Below are 22,812 nucleotides of genomic sequence, written 5' to 3'. Positions count from 1 at the left end.
TGGATCCAATTAAACACTCAAACCTCCAGCCTACTGCTGAGGAAACTTGCTGCAGAGCTTATAAAAAACATGAGATGTATCATCTATTTCTTTAAATCACATACACAGAATCAGAGAATGGTTGAGGTTGGAAGGGACCTCTGGAGGTCATCTGGTCCAAGCCCCCTGCTCAAGCAGGGCCTCCTAGAATGAGATACCGCAGACCATCAGCTTTTAAATATCTCCACAAACTCTCTGGAGTAATTTGTGTCAGGGCTCAGTCATCCTCACAGTAAAAAAAAAAATTTTTAAAAAATCACCTGTTTCCTGTTGTTCAGACAGTCTCCTGTGTTACAGATTGTGCACATTGTCTCTCTCACGTCCCTCCACCTGCTGTAACACTCCTCCTAAGGCAGCCCAGGATACCATCAGCCCTTCTTTGCAGCAAGGGCACATTGCTGCCTCATGTTCAACTCTGTGTCCACCAAGACCCCCACAGGGCCTTTTCCGCAAAGCTGCTTTCCAGACAGGCAGCCCCCAGCACGTACTGACGCATGGGGTCGTTCCTCCCCACCTGCAGGCCTCTGTACACTTCCCATTGTTGATCGCCATGAGGTTCCTGTCCGTCCATTCTCCAGCCTGTTGAGGTCCCTGTGGATGCCACCATGACCCTCTGGTTTATCTGTCACTCCTCCCAGGCTGGTGGCATCTGTGACTTTTCTGAGGGTACGCTCTGTCCCATTGCCCAGATCACTGGTGAAGATGTTGAAGATGGACTCATTGATCCCTGGGATACAATGGTAGTTACTGGCCTTCAACTAGACTTCAGGCCATTGATGAGCATCCTCTGGGCTCAGCTGTTCAGTCAGTTTTCAGTCTACCTGTCTGCTCATCCATCCCATACTCTATCAGCTTCTCTATGAGAAACTTATGGGAAACAGAAGCCAAAGACCTTTCTGAAGTCTAGACAGACAATATCCCTTGTTTCCCCTTAATCTACCATGATTTTTTTAATAGGAAAAAAAAAAAAGATGGAGATGTGCTAACTGCAAGTAGGGACCAAAGGTCCTTGAAAAAAAATGAAAATCGAACATCCTGTTAAATTTCAAACATTTGGCCTATGAGGACAAGCTGAGAAAAATGAGCTTGTATAGCCTAGAGAAGAGAAAGCATAAGTGTACAAAGCAATAGTCTTTCAACACCTAAGAGCTTATCAAGAAGACAGAGCCAAGGTCTTTGCCAAGGTATACAGTGCCACAACAGTCAAAGAGAAATCAGGAAGATTCCAGTTGGATATAAGAAAAATAGTTTTCCCTAGTAAAATAATTAGACACTGGAACAGGGTACCCAGGGAAATTAAAGCTCTCCATTTTTTCTAGACCCAACTGGACAAAGCCTTGAGAAATCTGCTTTGAGCAGATCAGACCGAAGACCTCTCAAGGGCCCTTTAATCTGAAATATTCTAAGAAATCAATTTTATTTATGTTTACGGTGGCCTAACAGCATACATGTAGTGAGCATGCACAGCATAACTCATTCTTTCCCAAAACCTCATTCACTTATCTGAGTCTTCAGGTTTTTTATTTTGTATTGCCAAAGGAACAATGCAACACAGATCTTATCTATCCATCCTGCTGCCTCTGGACTGATGGGTCACCATATGGGAAAGAAAACTGCCACAGCAACAAAGGCTTAAAGAAGTATTCTTCATCTTCACACCCATAAATCTTCTGACATTCAAACAGGCCAGCAGCAAAAGAGTTTACTGCATTCATACTATATAATACATTAAGCATCTCCAGTCTCATTAGTTCAAGGTAGAGAGTTGACAACTACCTGCTTCTTTCCAGCAGCACAAAGGACAGAAAAAAATCTGTGGGGAGAAGGGACAGAGCACCATTTCCTATTGCTAACTAATATAAACGACTTATTGACAAAAAACCTCGTCCTCTGACTACATCCATATGCTGGAATCCTCTTTTTCAGTGACAGATAAGACCATCACACAATTCTATAGGACATGAAAAGCTGAATGGCAACACAGTATCTTGCATATTTTTAATAAGGAAATGTAAAAATTACAATGCCTGATTTCTGTTAAGCCAGTGTACAAAAATACTACATAAGCAATAGTTAAATTTTTTATTGTATCTATACAGAAGATTCTTTTTCAGAAAAGCAGCGCTTAAGTAGAAAGTAATTTCCAGGTTTATACTTGTAAAATGGGTATTTCTAAATGGCAACATCCTTCTAAGAATGTTTAATCAACTGCTCGCTCCTTGTAACATGACATCAACAACAGCAGCACTGCAAGCTGAATTCTTTCTGTTGGTAACCTTGTATAATCCTACTAATTACTCAAAAAGACTGCAAGGATATGATATAGGAAATCATTTCCAGTTTAACAACCATATGCTGACTTCCATGCAACTCATTCAAGTCTAGAGGGTAGATTTAAAAAGCCACTTTGGTTATAGTATTCACACTGCACATCACAGAAAAGGTGGAAAGAGTCACACTTGCTAATTCGTCCTGGCTAATTTTAAGTTTGCGATACTAACAGGATGCTTTTGGGTGACTTACATGCATCATGTGGAAATGTTAACAAAGAATATAAAGAATCTCAAGAAGGAGAAACTTATTTCTTTCAGAAGAAAAACAACAGAATTACCAGTATGTAGCTAAAAGAAATTCACGGGAATCAGAATCATAACATGGAATATATTGAGCACTCAGCTTCAGGAGACTTAAAAAAAAAAAATCAACCTACAAAACACTCCAAAATGCCAAAAAAACAAACCAATCAAACAAAAACCAAACAATATGTCTGCTGTGACATCAAGATTTAAAAACAAGTCTGACTATCCAAAGGTAGAAAGTATTCCATTTTCTGAGTTGTCTAATAGGCCTGTCAATTGGGAGCGAGTCACCAAATTTTGTTCAGTAAATGTCTTCAAGCAAAGTTGTGCCAACAGATAAATACATTGATAGTATTTTTAATATACTGAAAGTCTGCATAAACTTTTCTTAATGTTATAGTGTTGTAATTAAAAAAAACCAAACACTTTTACTAAATCGTGAATTTGTATGTATTCACAAGATAGCTGCAGAAAGACACATGCATAAAGGATCAGAGAAGCCAAGGTGGCACAGAGCTGTCAAACCTAGCTATAACCAACTATTTTCTCTGTCAAGAGTTGAAGTATGCTTCCATCCCTCACCTTGGCTGTGAGTGAAATTGTTCCCTAACCTGCTTTAGTCTGAATGGGCTAGGTTAGCAAGACATAACATTCTAAACATTCCAATTAACCCAGTTCATTTAAAATGAAAGAAGCTGTGCCACATGCACTGGGTACAAGGGGGAAGAAAGAGCAAGAATGAAGAATCAGGAGACATTTAATCAGTTAAAATATAGGATTAAGAAACACAGAGAAAATAACTTGAGAAGGCTGACAAAAGTCAACCACCATTATCCCCTAATTCAGTTTAGTACAGGTTCTGAAGTCAAGTTTTTGTTCATAGCTTTCTTTAACATACAAATAACTACTATAGTCTGTTTGCTCATGTGGCTAAATGGCACACAAATAAAGAAATAAATCACTGCAATTAATAAACATTCTACTTAAAAGCCACCAATAGTGGAGAAAGAATTGATGGCAATAACCTTGTCAAATATTCCACCCCTACTCATGAAACTATCTTTACACTCTTCTGCCTACTCCACTTCGCTAAAATGGTTTCTCTCATGTCTGATTATCACCTCACTAATCCTAATCTTATCTTTCATGATTCTCACCTCACTTCCATTCCTCTTCCCCCAGACCTTCTCAGGCACCAGCTGCTGCTTTGCCACAAGGTTTAGTTCAGATGGGATGTTTTTCCTCTCATCATTACAAACATTCTGTTATTAACTTGTTATTACTTTTTACTTGGTGCTCCTTTTCCCTCCCTCAACCCATTTTCTCTGTCCTTGCAGACTGGCAATCAAAATCTTCCTCCTCTTGTTGGTTATTCAATTTAAATTTTCAAACACAGTTCCTTATTCTTTCCTCCCTATCAACCTACTCTACTCATTTTTTTCCTTCCCTCTTCTTCCCACATTCACCCTTGGTAGGAATCTTCCCTCAGCAGCTTCCAATTCTAACTTCTATTGCCCCTTTCTCATCCTGCAGCAACTGCAAACATGCTCCTGAGCGGAGCTGGGGCGGAGCATGCTCCACTTAAAAACCAAGCTTCCAAATCCATTTGGATTCCTGCCGCCTCCCCCTCAGGAAGAAGAAGAAGAAGAAGAAGAAGAAAAAAAAAAAAAAAAAAAAAAGGCATAATGTTGAGAAGTTGCGCATTTATTTTAAACTATGGTTTAGTTTTTAAACAAAATTCAAACATTTTCAGAGACTGTTATAGGAGCTCTAAAATTTGAGGTCCTTCACTTACCAAACGCACATAAATAACGATTAGTTGTATATTTAAAAGTTATGAGAACACAGGTTTATTATTTTTCTGATGTATTAACCTTATATGTACCAATGACTACTTTTCCGTATGTTTCCCCATTAAATGTTGTAAAATGTTGTAAAAATTAAATGTAATTCTTAATTAGAAAATGAGGTGGTTTTTACACTTTAAATTACCTTGCATTCTCTAGAACATATCTGCTTGTTCTTTTCTACAGTCTTCATTTCTTTGTATTTATCCTCCTTACAGTTTTCTATGTTAAATCTAAATGAAACTATAACCAATTTCACAGAATTCTAAGAACTTAAGTTAATTTCATTTATATATTGACATATATTCTAAATCTTTCCTTTCCTAAGGTTTCTTCTGAATTTGTCTTTAAGACTATTAATCTTTTCAATTTTTATCTTTACTACTTTCATTATGATATACCTTATGTCTGTTTATATGAGCTATAAATAGTTTTCTATTACTGCATACAAGACAGTTCACCTGAAAAACTGATTAACCCAGTATGACTCTCCAAAGGGAAAAAAAACCCAAACAAACAAAACACCAAGCCAAAAACCAGCATTCATGAGCTGAATTGTACACAAACAGTGTGTGATCTGCTGTTTCAGCCAGAAGCAGCAGATCACACTTATATACTGAAATCCTAGATAGCTCTAATGCTTCTTCTGCTCCAAAGACTTAGGTATTCTTCACTATAGCAGCATTGAACAAGATGCATACACAGCATTAGAGGCTCCAACCTGTACAGTGCAGTTCCCTTCACAGGCAAGAATACAATCTAAATTCCCGACTACCTGTTGCCCTGTAAATAGTGTATTCCTGGACAGAGTCACCCAGCTAGAACTGCAGGACTGTATAGCTCCACATCTAAGTCCAACTTCTAACACAGTGCCCAGGGCACTCAGTCAAACTCAGGTCTCCAACAGGCAGGGCTGGTGCACTAACCATGCTCTTGACAAAAGGAAATTGCTTCCTACACTCCCTTCCTGTTCCCCCTCCCCCAGTTTTGATCAAAAGTAACCATGCTTGATGAGCTCTGTACTGAGTTCAAGATATTCAAAAATGGCCAGACTTGACCTGAGAAAGCTTATATGTCAAAACATTCAAGGGTTGAGGAAAAGTTTTGCACTCTTGCCTCCACTACTGCAACATAATGGAGCTCAAACCAATCCTAAGTAACTATCTCAGCAGACTGGATTTGAACACAAGTTTGTAGACTTTGCTGAAGCACACAATTTATTGCTCAAACATGTAAGTATCAATTATTTTCAACAACATGTGAAATTAATATATATACGAAGCTTTCAATAAATAAATAAATAACAGCAAAGTTATTCTAGAACAACAGCCTACAACTGAGGTTCTGCTAGGCTTCTGAAGGTAGAATTTGGGCAAAATCCTTACTCTAAATGTAGCCTTGAATCAGTTTGGTTTAACACACAGATGTAGATTTTTTTTTTTCCTCTGGACAGTTTTACTCAAGCAGAGAATAACTTTAGAAAGTACTTTACAGGACTAAAGCTACTTCTGTGGGAAAAAAAACTTAAATGACACTTTAGAAATACTAAGCAGTTGGTTTTTGTTTTTTAATGTAGAACTTCATCACTAGAAACTGCACATTTACTCCTATCAGGACAAAAAGCCCGATGATGAACTCAATGTCATCAAATCACAGGTAAGTTTGTCACAATATAAAACCTCAAACTTTTAATTTGCTTTTATACCCTATAACCCATAAGAGATATGACTATGTTTCAAAAACATCTGCACTGGGGATATTTGGAAGAACATAACCATTTCATTCATCTTAAAGCAGCAATGGCAAAATACTAATCAAGATAAAACTCAGCAGTTCAGTATGAGTGATAGGTACGAAAAAAGCAAAAATTACATGACTGGATAGAACAGCATGAAAGGATTACAGCAGGTAGTTTTCTCTGAATATAGATTATTTTTTCTTATGTAAGGTATCTGACAGTTTTCCGTCTCGGCTGAGACCTTCAGACAAGTCAGGGTGGGGATAGGGGAAGTCACACAAATGGACTTAATTCCCACATAACATCCACTTACATTTTGAATAAAAGAAAGTTCGGAGATACTACAGTAAGCGCATCTACCTGGCCCAAGTTTAGGTGCAGACAAGGCTCAGTTTTGGCAATGAGTGACAAAGAGAACTGAAGCATGCATCCTGATGGGTAGTGAAAGCCTCCTGTAGACATGGTAGCAGATGATAATCTGACACAGTCTTCTGCAGAGATTTAACCTCAATACAGCTACAAGTAGAAAAAATTTCAAGGCTGTACTGAGTGAACCTTCACAGCTGAAGTAATGCAAGCACATACTACAAATCAATCAAAGCCCCCTTCCTCATTTTTAGGTTAAAGTGCAACTGAAAGAACTAAAGCAACTGTCTGCACACCTCTTGAGATTCAAAATCTTGCTTTTTTTCCTCCCCTCTGGGTGCAGACTTGGAATGCAGAATAAACACAGTCTCCTCTATACCTAGGGTATTTTGCCTCTGAATACAAAAAGGGTGATCCTTCCCCGTTACGGAAATCTTACACAACACCAACTGCTACAGCCAAAACCAGATCCTGCTATAGCCAAAACCATGAAAAGAGTGCTCTAAGACATCTAGAAATCATCTTACATAGTTCATGGATGTCACAGTTCAACCCTATGTCTAGGGTAGCAGCATTTTTTCTTAATGGCTGAGGCACACTTTCAAAACAATCTATTTCCAGTTGATTGCTCATTTTCTATCTTAAGGAGAAAGGACTCCCTTCATAATGTTACAAAAACTCCATCTTTACAGTCTTTCTGCAAGAATCTACCCCCAACAACACTTTAAAACCATTACTTTATTATTGAGAGTCTAGTTTGAATGTGGTTTCAAATACAAGCTGGAGAACGATTATGTCAAGCTAAAAGAAGTTTTTTAAAAATATGTATATTCAAAACTGCTAATGATCTTCTGGTCCTCCTCTTTCTAGGCTTTTTTGGAACATTCACAGAAGGTGCTGGCCTGATTCTCAACAAAATAGTTTCTGCACATGGGATACTCAAGGGAGATAAATAGTTTCTGCACAAGGGATACTCAACAGATAAATCTGTTTACTATATGACACTCCCCTGTGACAAACTAGACTCCAAATATCACACGTTCCATGCATCGCTAAGGTAGCATCACTGAAAGGGGGGTCAACACCAAAAGCCCCTTCCCTCACTAAGGTTTTCCAGCATGTGACAACCACATGTTGGAAGCGGAAAATGTTCTGAGAAGTAGAAAGTATTTGCTTAAAAGGTAAAAAACACTGATATAATCTGTACTTTCCTTCTAAAAACAAAGACATGTAATCTTTCTGATAAACTGGTTTCCTGGGCTAACTGTTTTCGTGGCTGTTTACACAGCAATCTGCTTTCTGGTGTTCCCATTCCACGTGAGGATGAAGGTTTTAAGAGTAATTTTCTGTAGCTGGAAAACTGGCCAAAATTCCCGAAGAGAATGACTCAGTGGGAAACTTATGAAAGGGGAGATGGCAGAGACCGACACTTTTTAATCCTGATTATTTTTTTCAGTCTAGTTTAGGCCCCAAAACAGTAAGAACATGAACAAAAATGACAAGGAGGGGGGGAACACATCTGAAGCAGCACTGCTTGACAAATTTTTTTTTTAGAACTTAACTATATACATTTCACTATGAAATGTAAAAATCTTTGAAAGTGAACATTTGCACAGAAGCAATTCTCTGGACAAGATGAAGATGAATTTGATCTGCAATATTAATATTGTGAACATTTTCTACCAATTCCTGTCAACTTCCTCACAAGGAAATAATTCCCATTTTGCAGAATTATCTATGTGAATCTGTAGGACTTTCATCAACTACATAAACATTACAAACTGTTTACGTAGCCCAATGTAGACTAGAATTTAAATAAACTGTTTTTATGACAACTGACTACAGTTAGAATCTTCTACTACTAGACATATTTTCTCAAGAACGTAAATCAAGAAACCATTTTAACTGATGAAAGAGCATATGCTAATCAATTTTAATTAGCAAGTCACCTCCAAAATAATACGGAGAAGCTGAACACCATTTTTTCAGTCCAGTCTGAATGGCACCCAACATTCATAAATACACTGACAGTTTTGGATACTGGATCATTCTGACCATATCATGCTATTTACCTTGTTAATTACTAGCTTGCTAATACTGAGCAACAGCCCTTCCCAATCTATCTGTTAGAAAAGTGGAGGTAACAGATTACACATGCTTTACTGAGAAACAGGACTAGGGAGGATACAGAACACATCTGAAATAACTGGGGAAAAAATAAAAAGAAAAAAACACCAAAAAATAAAGGATACTTTCACATTAGATCAATACTCTATCATTCCTACTGTATGCATTAAGTATGCCAGGATCAAAAATCTCCTGAGCAAGATACTGAGCATATCAACTCAGCTCATATCCATTGAAGCAGACATGAATATGGGGTTTTTGCATGTTTCACAGGGTCTTAACTCCAAATAAGAAAAGCACTTAATTAGCACTTGGTGAATTTTGACTTAGTACACCTTCGTGCATTTGAGCCTCTCCAGAGAATGCTGATCAAAAGATTTTTTCATGTCTTTAAGGAACAATATACTTCCTGAATGTTTATAAACAATAATTTTCCGAATAGCATTTAAGCCAACAGGATGGAAGATCATATTGTTGTTTACTAGAAGTGAAGAAGAATGGGGGGAAAAGCCGAAGAATTTACCACCAGTCCATTTACATATGGATATAGGTTTTAAAAAAAAAAAAAAAAAAAAGTACAGTGTTGATATCATCTCTCATTTACTAACAGGGGAAGATCACACTCCTTCAAACAAGCTTACTGGCATAATGTTTTCCACAGAACACATACACTCCTGTAGAATACATGTTACAGTTTCAAACTTGGGAGATAGGACTTTCTTGCTTCCCTTGGAGGTTTTTATTTCTGGAAGTAATAGGACCTTGAACATAGCCAGTAGGCTGTAAGTTTCAATTTCCTGAGATTTCAAGAGTTATCCTGTAAAACAGCAGCAGCTTAAAAAAGTAATAGGGAGGAAAAAAGAATAATTTTTAATCATTGAGGACCATCCTCCACTCCCCACCCCACCCCCAAACCACATAGATTTGATAAAGTAGAAAAATTTGAAAAATATTAAAAAATATTTTCTGCTCATTACAGTATACAGGCAAGATTGGAGCAAGTTTGTACTTATTAGGTATAAAACATGCTTGTGTGCTGAAAAAGCCTTCTTTTCCCCCAAACTGACTGGGTAGGTAAGCATGGCTGCTCAAACAAGAAGGTCAAGATCTTATTCCCCTCTGGTAAGAAAAGATTAGGTAAAGTTCCTTCTTCCACATACGCTCACAGAGACACAATTTGAGTGTGGAGAACTACTCTCTTTCTTGAATTTTAGGCACAAGCAGTGAAGCAACAAAAGTTTACTGTTCTCATGCTGCAGGGGCAAAGATAACCTGCTAAAAGAAAAGTACCTTACCCTGCAGCTTTTACAAATATTACGGGAGGGAGAAGGCAGCATCACATTAAGTACCTGAACTGTCATCAGGACTTTGAGGAGAGAGTAACAGAGCAGGTTACTGTGTACCACTCCCTCTAAGGAAAACAATCCAGGTCCCAACACTACAGTCAGCAGTTGGCTGCAGATTCAAAGATAAAACTGTAATAATGACTCTTTTTCAAAGGTTCTTGTAACTATGAGGACTAGAGAAACTTTTTGTTAGCTTTGATTTTAGAAACTGAAATTGTAGTTTGATTCTGCAACAAGCCAGTTTCCATGGGTGCAAAATTCTGATTGACAGGTATCCTACAGTCTGGGAGTGAGTCTGAAGAAAACTAGACAAGATTTCAGTGTAGGCCAGCATGTACAGTGTGAAGCAACATACAAAAGTATTTATATGAAAAAGAAATGGAAAGCAAAGTGAGGAAAAAAAGCCAGACAGAAGCTTTGGCAGAGCTACCAAATAGCTTTATGTTATAAAAGAAACACTGAAAGAATGAAAACTGGCAGAGAAACCCTTAAAAGATTAAGGTATATTGACACAAATTGGAAGTAAAATGTTGGTGCTGAAGAGACTAGCAAAAAATAAAACTGTTCTATATTCATTAACCAACAGAGAAATCAGAGTCAGATCCAGTATAATCTTTTTTTCAAGACATTCTGAAAGCACTCAAACGTGGAAGGAGGAAGATGAACAAAACTACGTTTTATGAAAGATATAAATATGCATAAAAGACACTACATACATCTCTAAACCCAAACTATAATCTTTCTGAAACACCTCTTAAAATTACAGAAAACAAGATAAAAAACTTAAGGTAGTATATCATAGTAAGAACAGTAACAGGGGTGTGACTTGCAAATTTTTAACAGCCAAAATGAGAGAAAAAAGTGCTGCAAATTTGCTTATTAACTACAGCTGTATCTGAAGATAAGGCAAGGAAGAATTCAAGGTATTTCTCTTTAGAGAAACTCCCTAATATTTTCTAAAGGAAATAAACACAACACTGATATAAGCTTTACAAAACAAGTTATTTTAACAGTAATAAGTCATGAAATCTGGCCAAAATTTGTCTTTTTAAGAGTACAGATGAAAATGTAGGACCAAACAGCAGCTCAAGATAAATTTCATCAAGAAACTAGAGATGGCAGCAAAGTCTCAAGCTATCAATTGAGAGTAAAAGTTAAATGAGAAGGAAACTTCTGAATAATTCTTACAGCTTTGTTCAAACAGTAAATATTTCAAGGTTTTTTTCTTTCCTCTTTTTAAAATAGTGACCAAAAAAATGGAAACCCATTGGAAAAAACACATATAAAACACAGGAAGGTATTATTTTTAAATGCAATGACTTCACAGATCAATTTTTAGCACATGTAAGAAAAAAACATTCTAAAACAGTTTTCAACAAAATATGCATGTTTAAATCTACCATGTATTAATAATATTCTCAGAAGTCACCACTGATTTCTGAATGTTCCACCCATGTATCTGAAACTACCTTCCTGAAATGTATTATTCTCATGTTTTTCCCCAGCTTTGCAACTGTAACAAGGCTCAGTTTCAGGAAGAGAATTTTCAACTCTTCTCTTAGTTTTCTGCAATACTTTATTTAAAAAAAAAAAAAAAATCAACATTAGCAATATCAGAAACAAAGCCCTATACTGAAAACCAGCAAATATTCAGAGGGAAAGAATCACAGACATTTCACAAAGTGATCTCACCTTTCTGCTAAATTGCATCCCTGAGAATACTCTAAAATTCTACACTTCTGAGTTTGTTGTTTAATTCTAAAACAAAAAGATCCTAGCATGTTTGAAAAGCACTATCTCAGCAGCAACATATTGCTCAGTATCTCACAAGTAAGAAGAATACCCAAACTAACAGCTCTGCTACGTATTTTGCCTAGCTACTAACTAGGACATGGTCTCAGAACCAACCTGCCAATCCATGTCCAGTGCAGTGGCAGCTGCTGCTCACTCATCAGTGCTTGGAACATTCACTCTGAAACTGGGAGGCACATATGCAAGTCCCTCCCTAATATACAGCACCTGAAAAAGCACTCACAGGCTAGAAGATATAGGAAACAAATGTATTCTCAACACTCCCAGCTGATGTTTTGTGAAATAATTTAATATTCACCAGATCACTAAGGGAAAAGACGCATCTATGATGATGCACTAAGCAAAAAGAAGAAATTTGATTCCCAGTCTCTGTTCCGAGAGAATTGTATTTCATACATACAACACAAGGAAGACAACTCTACAGCCAGCAATCTATTTGAAAACATTCCCTAACCAGCAGAGCAAACAGGCAATTCAGACTTCTGAAAACTTCAAACAACTAAGAAACTAAGAATCAAAAAAAAGAAGGTACATCTGCAAGGATTGAGAAAGTATCCTGCCTCAATGGCAACTATAAAGTATTGAATACTTTCCAATTGGAAGTGTCTGCAGCTGATAAAAAAACCTGACACACTTGAGATCTAAGATTAGAGAAAGAACTCCTGATATTTTAAGCACCCTGTTTACTTTATGCTTTTAAAAATAACTGAACCTTAAGGGCTGAACATCCGAGAAACCCAGCCAACAGGTAACCATGTTTTTCACAGAGAAAAAAAAGAAAAAAAGAAATAAACTTAATCTAATAGCTATAACTGAGTAAAACAGTTCTGTCTGACCTTCATTTTTGAAAGCCCCTTTTGTTGCTTTCATCTCTGTAGTGCTGAAGCTCTGGAGTTAAGACGCTTGCAGGAACACACTAATAAAGAGATTACCTCTAGTTTTGGGGCTGCAGAAAGGAAAACTGCTTTCTGTAAGCAGAAGTTGGTACTTTTCAAATTAAACTTGATCTAGGTATACTAACACAGAATTGCTCCTAAAATAATTAAAAAAAAAAGCAGAAAATATTTTAACTGAAACAAGTTCTTGATCAAAGCAATCAATAAATTTTTAATTTAGGCTTCAAGCAAAACAAAATTTCAAAACAGGTAACTCAAGAAAATTTTGGGGTTGAATTTCTTGAATTTTCCTAAATATGCTGCCATACTTGCACATAATCACATTAGAAGCAGAAGTAACAGACCTAGATTTGGTTTCTATAAAAATTAGAAGTGCTCACAAACATTGTGTGCTTGTGGTTCACAGTACATGCAACTGATAATATTTATGTCCTGAAGGACCCAACAAAATACATGCACACTTGATGATCATCTAACCATGCCATAAGGTAATATGCTTCAAAGAGTTAACTCAAATATTCAAAAAATTAAAATCCCATATTTACAGTTTCATTCTTAAATTTGACTCTATTGTGTATCCAATTTAAACCCTGAATGAGGTGAAGTCCTGACATAAAGCTAGTACCTGGTTTTAATTATGGGGAATGTCCGTGTGTAGAAAGAAGCAGCAAATTAAGAACATAGAAGCAACAAAGTGTGATTTTTTTTTGTGGGTGTTAATAATAGTTTGTTAATTTGCAACTTTTTTTTTCCTTAAAAAAAAAAAAACTCAAAAAACCCCACCTTTCCCTTTTTCTTCTCTTTCTTTACCATTTTCTGGATTATTGCAGGAAAGAGTTTGGAGGCTATTTTTCTGTGCACAATGCAAAAAAAGCCAAACATGCTTAAAAAAAAACCAACAACAAAGTATTTTATGATATGGCCTTTATGATATGCACCTTCTCTCTCTCCATCCCTGTCTTCTAGTTTGAGCTAGTCCTGACCACATTGTAGGTCTAGTCAAGCCAACAAAAACAGCAGAACAATACGCGATTCAACAGGTGAACATTTCTGTAGTGCACCTGGCTTATATGGATCAGATGAATGCTAAAGCTGGCACAGAGGAAGGGGTGGATCACACAGGCCATAGGAGCACATGAAGAGAGCAAGGCCTCCCTCTTCCAGCAGCAACCTTAATTCAGCTCACATCATAAAACTGCACTCATATATTCCTGCAGTGCCTTATACAGGGGCAAAAAGAGGAGCAACGCTACTACTGCCATGTTTACAGAATCTATAGACCAGCTACAACTTATCACAGCTCTCCTTCAGGAATCATGTTATACTTAAAAGAGGCTGCAAGATTATGGAAATGCAGGATTTTGCTTCAATTCCCACCCTGGTTAGCTGCTCTGCAGCTAGACCAGCAATGACCAGACAGGTGTTTTCTCTAAACCCACCTGAACCCAACCTATCTAGTCCTGATGGATTCAAGTCCAACCCTGGCAAACCTAAAGAGCTCCACAAAAATATGTTGTTTCACAAAAAGTCACTAGGTCAGATCAGTATTGATGCAGGAAGGATCCTAAAATATATCATTCCCTAAATTTTTTTAATCTCTCCAGGCTACCCTCACCCCCAGCTTCTATATCATCTTTTCCTAACCAGTAAGAGGGGGGTGGAGGGGTCGTTTGGAGAAGGGAGATAAGATTACCTTGCTTTTTCACTGTCCCTTCCATTCACAAGTGTACAGATCCCTCTAATAGAGTGTACATTAGAGCTTTCCCACTGCTCAGAACTGTTCCCTCTCTGTTCAGCATCAGGAACTACATCTGGAGCCAAAAAAAAAAAGGAGGAAAGTGGGCAGCTGACAACTCCATTTGTAGAAACAGCTGCAAGATTTCCCTGGAGCAGGGTGAAAGTAAGTAATAGGAGAGGAGACCCTTTTGTCTGGCTTCTCTAAGTTAGAACATCAGGAATGCAGCCAAAGTTTTTACTTATAGACCCTCTCCACAAAACAAAATTGGGAGAATAAAGAAGATAGAGGAACATGTCTAAAAATCTTGTCAGGACAAGTTAAAATTCCCTTTAGGATAAATACTACAAACTTTTTTCTTTTGGTTTGTGGGTTGGGTTTTTTTGTTGTGGATATTTTGCTTTTTTCCCTCTGAAAGAGCAGTAAAGTACTCCATCAAAAAGGCATAAAACTTGAGAAGTTTTGGGGTGAAAAACGATGAACCGGGCACCACCTTTGTAAAGGCTTTTTTTTTTTTTTTAAAAAAAAGATCAGCTCCAATACTGGGAAAGTCCATAACAAATCCTGAAGGCACAAAAGAAAAATATATACTGTATGCACCTGCACAAGAAGATAGCCAGAGACAGATTTCATAACATTCTGAATATCTTAAAGGTCACTGTATCTGACAAGCCTCAGCCTCATTACACCTAAGATTTTTCCTTTTCTCCTTACCCCTAGAGCCCCTCAGATAAAAAAATTTCCAAATATGAACTACCTTCCAAACCCTGGTAACAGTGAGTTTAAATGAAGTCACAAGTCACCTAAGAATCATGTGTTCCCTAGAAAATGCACACTTTAAAACTGTAAGGGTTTCTCAATCTCAACTACAACAGAACTGACACACTTTGAAGAGATAAAACTAGTTTTTCAACTTAGCTGCAGGTGCTTCCTAAACACTTCCTAAACTTTCCTGAAGTGAAACAGATCATATTTTATACCAGTTTAAATGCCCATATGGGACTTACACCCCAGCTTTTACTTCTAAAAATTTTTTTCAGAGGAAAGGTCTTTATCGCTTTCTTAATTCACATATCCTAGGAAATTTATTCAATATTAAATGCTATGAGTAACTGCTTATGTCCACACTATCCAAAAAATTGGGTCAAAAATTAAATTGGAGTACCTGCAAGCAGTTAAACATGCCATTGGGTAGCCAAAGAAACAGGTGAAGGAGCCAAGTGAAACTCTATCTAACCAAGTGCTATTTAGAAATCTCTGGTGGAAGGAAAATATACATGACTTAAGGGCACACAGTGAACTTTGTAAGTCTGTAAAAACTATGCATCAACTGTGTCTTCTCAAAATACTGACAATACAAGGATTCTGACAAATTCTAAGACTGGAAGAAGAGTATAGCCCCACTGTAAATTGAACATTACAATAAAAACCAGAAGGTATACAGTAACTTTCTGGTTACTCCTTCTTACCCTGTTCTAGCAAAAAGGTATGAAAGTAAAAGAGCAAGGCACTCGATAACCTAGGGAGGGTCAATTCTATCATTTGAGAATACATTGGGAAATAGTCCTTGGTCTTTTAGTCCTAAATTTATCCTGTAACAGTATTCTAGTAATTTCTCTGGAAAGACGCCTTTGCTTCTCATACAAACTGAAGTGAAAATTAAACCCTTATTATAGGGGGACCTTTTATGGTCAAGCTCCAAAAATTGTTCCAAACCTTATTTAGCTGTTTACATTTCAGAAAAAGATATTGGTAAGAATGGGGCTTAAACACTAGTAGCACTATTGTAACTGAAACACCAAAGCTTGCTGTGCACTTCTGTTTCTGATAAGGGAGGCATTCCTTTTACCATTGGAGATCGCCCAAGAAAAATTGTAACTTGCTCAGAACACAGTTTAAGTTGATTAAAAGAAGTTACTAACTTGACACTCTAAAAAACAGTTCAGCTTACACCTAAGCTGAAGCAAAGGCTCCCTCCGACCATGCTTTGGATCCTTACCTAGGTATCCTCTTGCATGCTTATCTGATATGCAAAGAAAAGGGTTTCTTGGGGTTCTTTTGGTGGCCATATTAGCTGACTTGTACACTATCTTAAGAGATCACTTTCAGTCTTTACTAGATGGAAGAGCCCAAGCAGAGAGAATCATCCCATCACAGGTGAAGGAGAGATGAAAACAAACTAAAATCCTCAAGCGTGCAGTGCAGAAAACGACTAGACTGAACCCAGTCATATTGCAGAGAACGTCCTGAAAGCTGCAATAGTATTAGTACCGGTCATCACATTATACTTTGGTACTAAAAATCCAAAGGACCACACTACTATTAAGCACAGTGATTGCACATATATATGGTTCACAAATGTAAGACAAAATTACAAAGATTTACAGTTTAAGTGACTACTACCAATATGAAGACTAATGATTTCAACTGTGATCTTTTTAACACAAATAAACTTTTATCAGCTTTACTACATAGTATTTGCAACCCTACTGTTAGAAAGGCCAGATAATCTTTACAGTACTCCTCTAATGTTAACATAAACTGATATGAACCTTAAGAGGTACAGAAACTCAAAACCATATAAAGTAAAATAAAGTCCTTGCAAAACAAGGACTCTGTCTATCATAAAAACCATGCTTCAGTCTTCTAGATTCAATACCAACTAAAGACGGGCATTCTCTCTTTGGCATAAAGAAAACTACTGCTATGTGTATGTGGAGCTCCTATGAAAAACTCAGAGCAGTTTTGCCCTCAGATGAATACCCAAGACATTTCAACTCTACACCTATTATGTGTTATAAACTACTCAATGCATTTTGAATGAAAATTTTAATTAAAAAAAATAAAGTACACTTAGCACTATTATCTGTGAATTGTCAATCAAATGCACAGTCTGACCAACATAACAAAAGACTTAAATATGTTAGATTGTGTATTCTCAATCAATCTCTTCAAAACCAGTCTCTCTTAAGATACCTGGAAGCAAGTCTGGGAAAAAAAAAAAAAATGGCACACCTGTGCTTTTCATCACTACCAGTTATCCCAAGCTACATTAACACATTTTTGAAGGCTAATATAGAAATCCCAAATTTACTTCTTGCTTGAAGTGTGTTTGTGTCAGCCAAGTCTGAAGACAAGCCAGTAACCTATAACATAACACATCTGGTAAAGTAAAACTACACGACTGTTAGTGTCATAATGTCACTTTAAAAAATTCAACAAGAAATCGGAATTATTATTCCGATTTTTATCTCTATATACCTTTCAGTGATGGACAGGTACACTGGAAATATATGCAAATGAAGATTTCCCTTAATTATTTTTCTAAAGGAAACATGAACTAGAATTTCTCTCTATCCCTTCTGGCCTTTCTTTTCTCCCACACCAACTCAGAATGAAAAATGCATGCTTGCAGAACTTAAACACATTAAATGTCACACAATAAACAGTTTATCACTGTCACTCCAATCAATTCATTTATACACTATTGCGTTATGTTTCACACTCCAGCACACCAAAACCTATTACTGCGTTTACACAAACTCAGTCTTATCAGTTTATTATATTTAAAAGTGTTTAAAGTTTATCCTAAAGATCAGAATATACCTCAACAAATTGGACAGCATGCTGTCTCCTTATTTCTCCAGTAAATTGTACAGGAACTTTGACTAAATATTCAGACACTTTACAGGCAAAGATCTCTTTTCCATACCCTTCGTGAAAATACCTCTTACTACCTTAAATGACAGTGGTAACTACCTATTTAGGAAAAATAAATTATATGTTTTAATACTTCATGTGTCTGAAATGCAAATCAGGACCAGATGTGCTATTTGCAAGAACTAAATTACTGTATCAATCAATAATAAATCATAGAAATGTGCAGACATTTAGTGGATGTTTCACTGAAAGATGTTTAGTAAGATGCATACATAGCAATTCAAAGCAGATTTACAGCAGCTTTCCTCAAGTTGCTTGAAGATGAGCAAGGTGGAACCCAAACCTGTAAGCTAAATAAAGATGCGGCATCCCTGGTTCCCTGGAAGCCACCTGTGAGGCTTGGAAAATTATGAAGGAACAGGAACACTACTTATACAACTGTACATTAAATTGTGTATTTATTTTAAATGTTTTTTTGAGGACTGACATGACATCTGTGAGGAAAAGCCTGAGCAATCACAACGAGCTATCAACCCTTCACACCATCACTGCTGCTATTTTCAGCGATGCACCCTGATTTTGCTACAGTGCTCTTGGAATCATTATGCTACTGTGATTCAATATTTATCTGTTAGATCTAGTTACATCACAACACTATGTATACTACCTAAATCTCACATGGAACTTCTGTAGCTAATACCTAACCCACAGTTTTTGAGCACTCTCTTAAAAATTCCCCAATCACAAAACAAAAAGTCATTTGAGATGTGCAGTCATCTGTACCCCTGTGAATCATCCACTCTCTAAAAGGGTGTGTGGTCATGCATAATCACTGCACCTTCTTTCTAACGGTAATCAGGTACGAATAAAATCGTGTGTGAGCTGCCGTGGTTCGCATAAAACCACCTGTGAAAGGAGCGTCCCAAAAACTGTCTTCAAAACATATTTAAGAAGAGTTTTGTTTCTCAGCTACAGAGGCTCCTCACCAACAACTAGCATTAAGCTAAAGCTATCATTGACCATTTATGAGAGCAAACAAGACCCTTTAATCTTAATAACTGTAAAAAATTGTTTGACTTAAGAGAAAGGTAGTAGTACCTTTTGAAATGACAGAACTGAGTGCTGAAACTTCTGCTGACAACAGTCACTTGCTAAGTCCAAGACTAGCATTTTAGTATAATCCTGAGGAAAGATTAATTCTAGAATATTTTTAGCCCTAGCTTTGAAAGTAGACAGCAGTTGATATGAACTGAAAAGCATATTGGTAGAGAGTGGGCAAGACAACACATGTAGAAAAAATAGAAAAAAAAATAATCTTTGTTTATAATCAAAACAGGGTGAACAATTATTCTTATAAAATTCATTGTTAGGAACAAAAAACTGCAAACACACTGAACAGTAGTGTCACTACTAAAGCTTCCACAGCAATCTCAGCTTTGAAATCAGAAACATACAGAAAATTAGGAAGTCACAATATTGCTACATCTTTTATGTCCATTTTGCAACACAGACACAACTACCGAAAATACATGAATGATGACGAATAAATGAAAAAATGGATTCCGAAACTGGGCAGTCACAAAAATATGAGGGCTGGCGGGAAGGGAGAATGGAGTTCAGCTTTAATTCTTTATCACCATCTGATCTGTGGGATTCTATGCATTTTCTTGGTGTGATTACACAGATTGAGACTTGAACTGTCATTTTCATCCACCCTGGAACAATGCTCACCCAAAAGAGGCAGCTGAGGAACGCCAGCAACTACCTCAACTCCTAGGTTTGATACAAGCAACCTCGAACATCGGTTTAATAGCAGTTGCATAATAAGACTCAAAAGGCCAAGCACTCCTAGTGCCTTATGCATCTCTATTTCCACACGGATGAGAGTGGAGGGGAAGATCTGGACGAAAACCGAGCACTACCCGAGCGTCACTAGCACTGCCGCTAACAAGCTGGTTATTATGCAGCAAAGAGGAGGAAAAACCCACACCTGGCGCACAAATATGCGGACACTCAGTGAATAGGTGGATCTAGAGAGAGATCGCTTCCCTCTCCCTTCCCCAATAGGCAATCCTTGATGGGTGTGCCAGGAATGGGATATAGGGGGGAGGAGAAGAAAAGGGGTGGGAAGTGGTTGCCGCTTGCTGCAGCCAGCCTGAGCGGTGGTTAGGTGGTTAATCATGGTGGCTGAGGAAACATGGGGTCACTTCTCCCCGTTCCGCCTCCCGTGTAATAGGGAAGGTGGGCAGCGCGGCGGGGGCACCCGCCGTGCCACCGCCACCCGCCGAGGGGGGACCTGGACCCCGCACCGCTCGCACGGACCCGCCGGCGGCGGCGACTCAGGTGGGTGCCGAGCCAGAGCATCCCTCTCCCCTCCCTCTCGGGGGCACCGCCGCCCCCTCCTCCGCTCTGCCCGGCGGCGCACACGCCCGCCCGGCCCTGCCCGCCTCCCGCTCCCCCGCGGGACTCACTTGCCGATCACCTCGCAGAGCTCGTACACGTCCTCGAACAGCACGTCGTCGTCGGCCATGGTCCGGGCGGGGGGGGCTCAGCCCGAGAGGCGGCGGCCCCGGGGAGAGGGGGGGGGAAGGGGGCGGGAGGGAGGGGGGCGAGGGAGGGGAGGGGGGGGGGAGGGGGGCCGCGGTCACGGTCCCCGCCGCGCGGCGCGCTCTGCTGCCGGTCAGCGCCAACCGCCGCCGCCACCACCACGGTAAATCCCAACCGCTCTCGCCGCCGCCACCTTCCTGAAGCGCCGCCGCCGCCCGCCCCGGGGGGCTCCCGCGGCCGCGCCGGGACTCCCCGCTCCTCCTCCCGCGGGCCGCAGCCGCCGCCGCTCCCCGCGCGTGTCACACAGTCAGCGACCCCACCTTCCTCCGCCCCCCACCCCCCTCCCGCCCCCTCCCTCCCCCTCCCTCCCGGCTACTCCCCGGCGGCGGCAGCGGGCGGGCAGCTCCGGCTAGCGGGGAGGCGCGGGGTCCATGGAGGGGATCGGCGCGGCGCGGAGAGGAGCGGGGCCGGCGGCAGGCGGCAGCGCCGTCTCGCTCCCTCGCCGAGCGGGCGGGCGGGCGGCCGCGCGCTCCCGGGAGGGCGGGGGGGGGGGGGGCGCGCGCGCGCCGGGAGGGAGGATAATAGTGGGAGGGGCGGGGAGCTGCAGGCGCGGCCGTCGATTACGCTCCCAGGCGCGAGGAGGAGGAGAAGCGGCGGCGGCGATAGGCGCGCGCTGTACTGGAGGGCGGGCGGGCGCGCGCTCCCCGCCGCCGTCACGCAAAGCCGTCACGGCGCGCGCGCAGGCGGGCACCGGCGCGCGCGCCTGCCGCCAGGCCGAGCAGGCGCGGTACGCACGCACGCACGCACGCGGGGGGCTGCGTTCGCTTCCGCTCCCTTTCTCCCCACCTTCCCCCCGCCCCCCCCGCCCGATAGTGCTCGGGGCCACGCCCACCACCCGGTCCGGGGGGTCGGTGGGGGTGTGGGCCGCGCCGCTGTGCGCAGGCGCGGACGGGGGTGACGTCATGGCGCGGGGAGGGGGCTCGGCGGGGCGGTCGGCGGTGCTGGCGGCTACGGTGCGGCAGGGCGCGGCTGGGCCGCCGCCGGCGAGTGGGGCTGAGCCGAGCTCGGATACCGACCTCCCCGCTCACCTCCCCCGCGGCCGGCTGGCGCTACCGGCTGACGCGAGGCCGGCGGCAGAAGGAACCGGCGGTGCCGGCGCGCCGAGGCCGCGGCGGGCGGGGGTCGCGTCGGCAGGCGCGGGCAGGGGGGAGGGGAGACTTGCAGCGCGCTCAGTGGGTGGTGAGGGGCACGGCGCTTCAGCCGGCCGCACACGCGTGATCTGTAGTCGCGGGCGCCCCGCTGCTGCTCTCACAATCTCGACTTTAGTAATAAAGAACCTGTGTGCAAACCTGGGCTTGGAGAACTTTGTCCGGGGACGGTTAAAGTGGTTTGTTGTTTGGTTTTGTTTTGTTGTTGTTTTTGTTTTTTGTTTTTTTAAGAGGATGTAAATATTTACTAGGAGCACAATTTGAACCCTCTTTGTTATCAGGAAAACAGTCATCGTCTTATTCGCCCTAAAAGTAGTGAATTAAAATAACCTTTTGGGAGTGCTCTTAGATATGTGCTTCCAGTTGGGTAAGTAACTGGTGGCTGCTGTTCCTCTCAATGTCTGAGACATCCGGTGAACGTTGAAACACCAAGTACTTACCTGATACATTTCATTCCATGGTTTTTGCATGTTGCACAGAAAACTGAGACAGATAAAAGTTGCACATGTGTGATTTTCCAAGTTTTGAATTAGATGGTTTGTAGAACAAAGCAAAGTTCTTGAGTCACAAACTGTTGCAGTTTACAAAGTATTTTTGCCAAAGTACTTTAGCACACATGCAACTTCTCAAAATTTATTGACAAAGGTAAATTACACAGTTGCTCCCTACACAGAGGGAAAAAACCTGTCAAGCTGATGGAATGGTTTAAAGGTTCGCTTTAAAATGCACAGCTGACAACACTTTACCAAGAACACCTTGTTCCTGTCTCCGGATGAATTCAAATGAAAAAACCAAGAAAAGCAGTGAAAATAATTACATCTATCTCCTGCACAATGGTAGCGTATAAGTTAAGGGGCATCCCCATGAGGCTGTGCTTTATGCCATACAAAACTTTTAAAAATATTTAAACAC

The 22,812-nt window shown here is 40.3% G+C and overlaps 1 protein-coding gene across 13 annotated transcripts in view; it reads right to left on the bottom strand.

Annotated features, from left to right (window-relative positions):
- Positions 1-21,228, bottom strand: part of CASK (calcium/calmodulin dependent serine protein kinase) — a 223,562-nt gene extending 202,334 nt beyond the window's left edge. For all 13 annotated transcript variants that reach the window (XM_074904895.1, XM_074904924.1, XM_074904905.1 and 10 more), the window contains exon 1: positions 20,617-21,228. In XM_074904895.1, the coding sequence (XP_074760996.1) occupies positions 20,617-20,675 (59 nt within the window). In that variant the 5' untranslated portion in view covers positions 20,676-21,228. The remainder of the gene's footprint in view (positions 1-20,616) is intronic.
- Positions 21,229-22,812: the final 1,584 nt, after the last annotated feature.

The sequence above is a fragment of the Athene noctua genome, chromosome 1 (genome assembly GCF_965140245.1).
Source record: "Athene noctua chromosome 1, bAthNoc1.hap1.1, whole genome shotgun sequence".
NCBI lineage: Eukaryota > Metazoa > Chordata > Aves > Strigiformes > Strigidae > Athene > Athene noctua.
The sequence above is the reverse complement of the archived record's forward strand: the minus strand, read 5'-3'. Positions and strand labels throughout refer to the sequence as shown.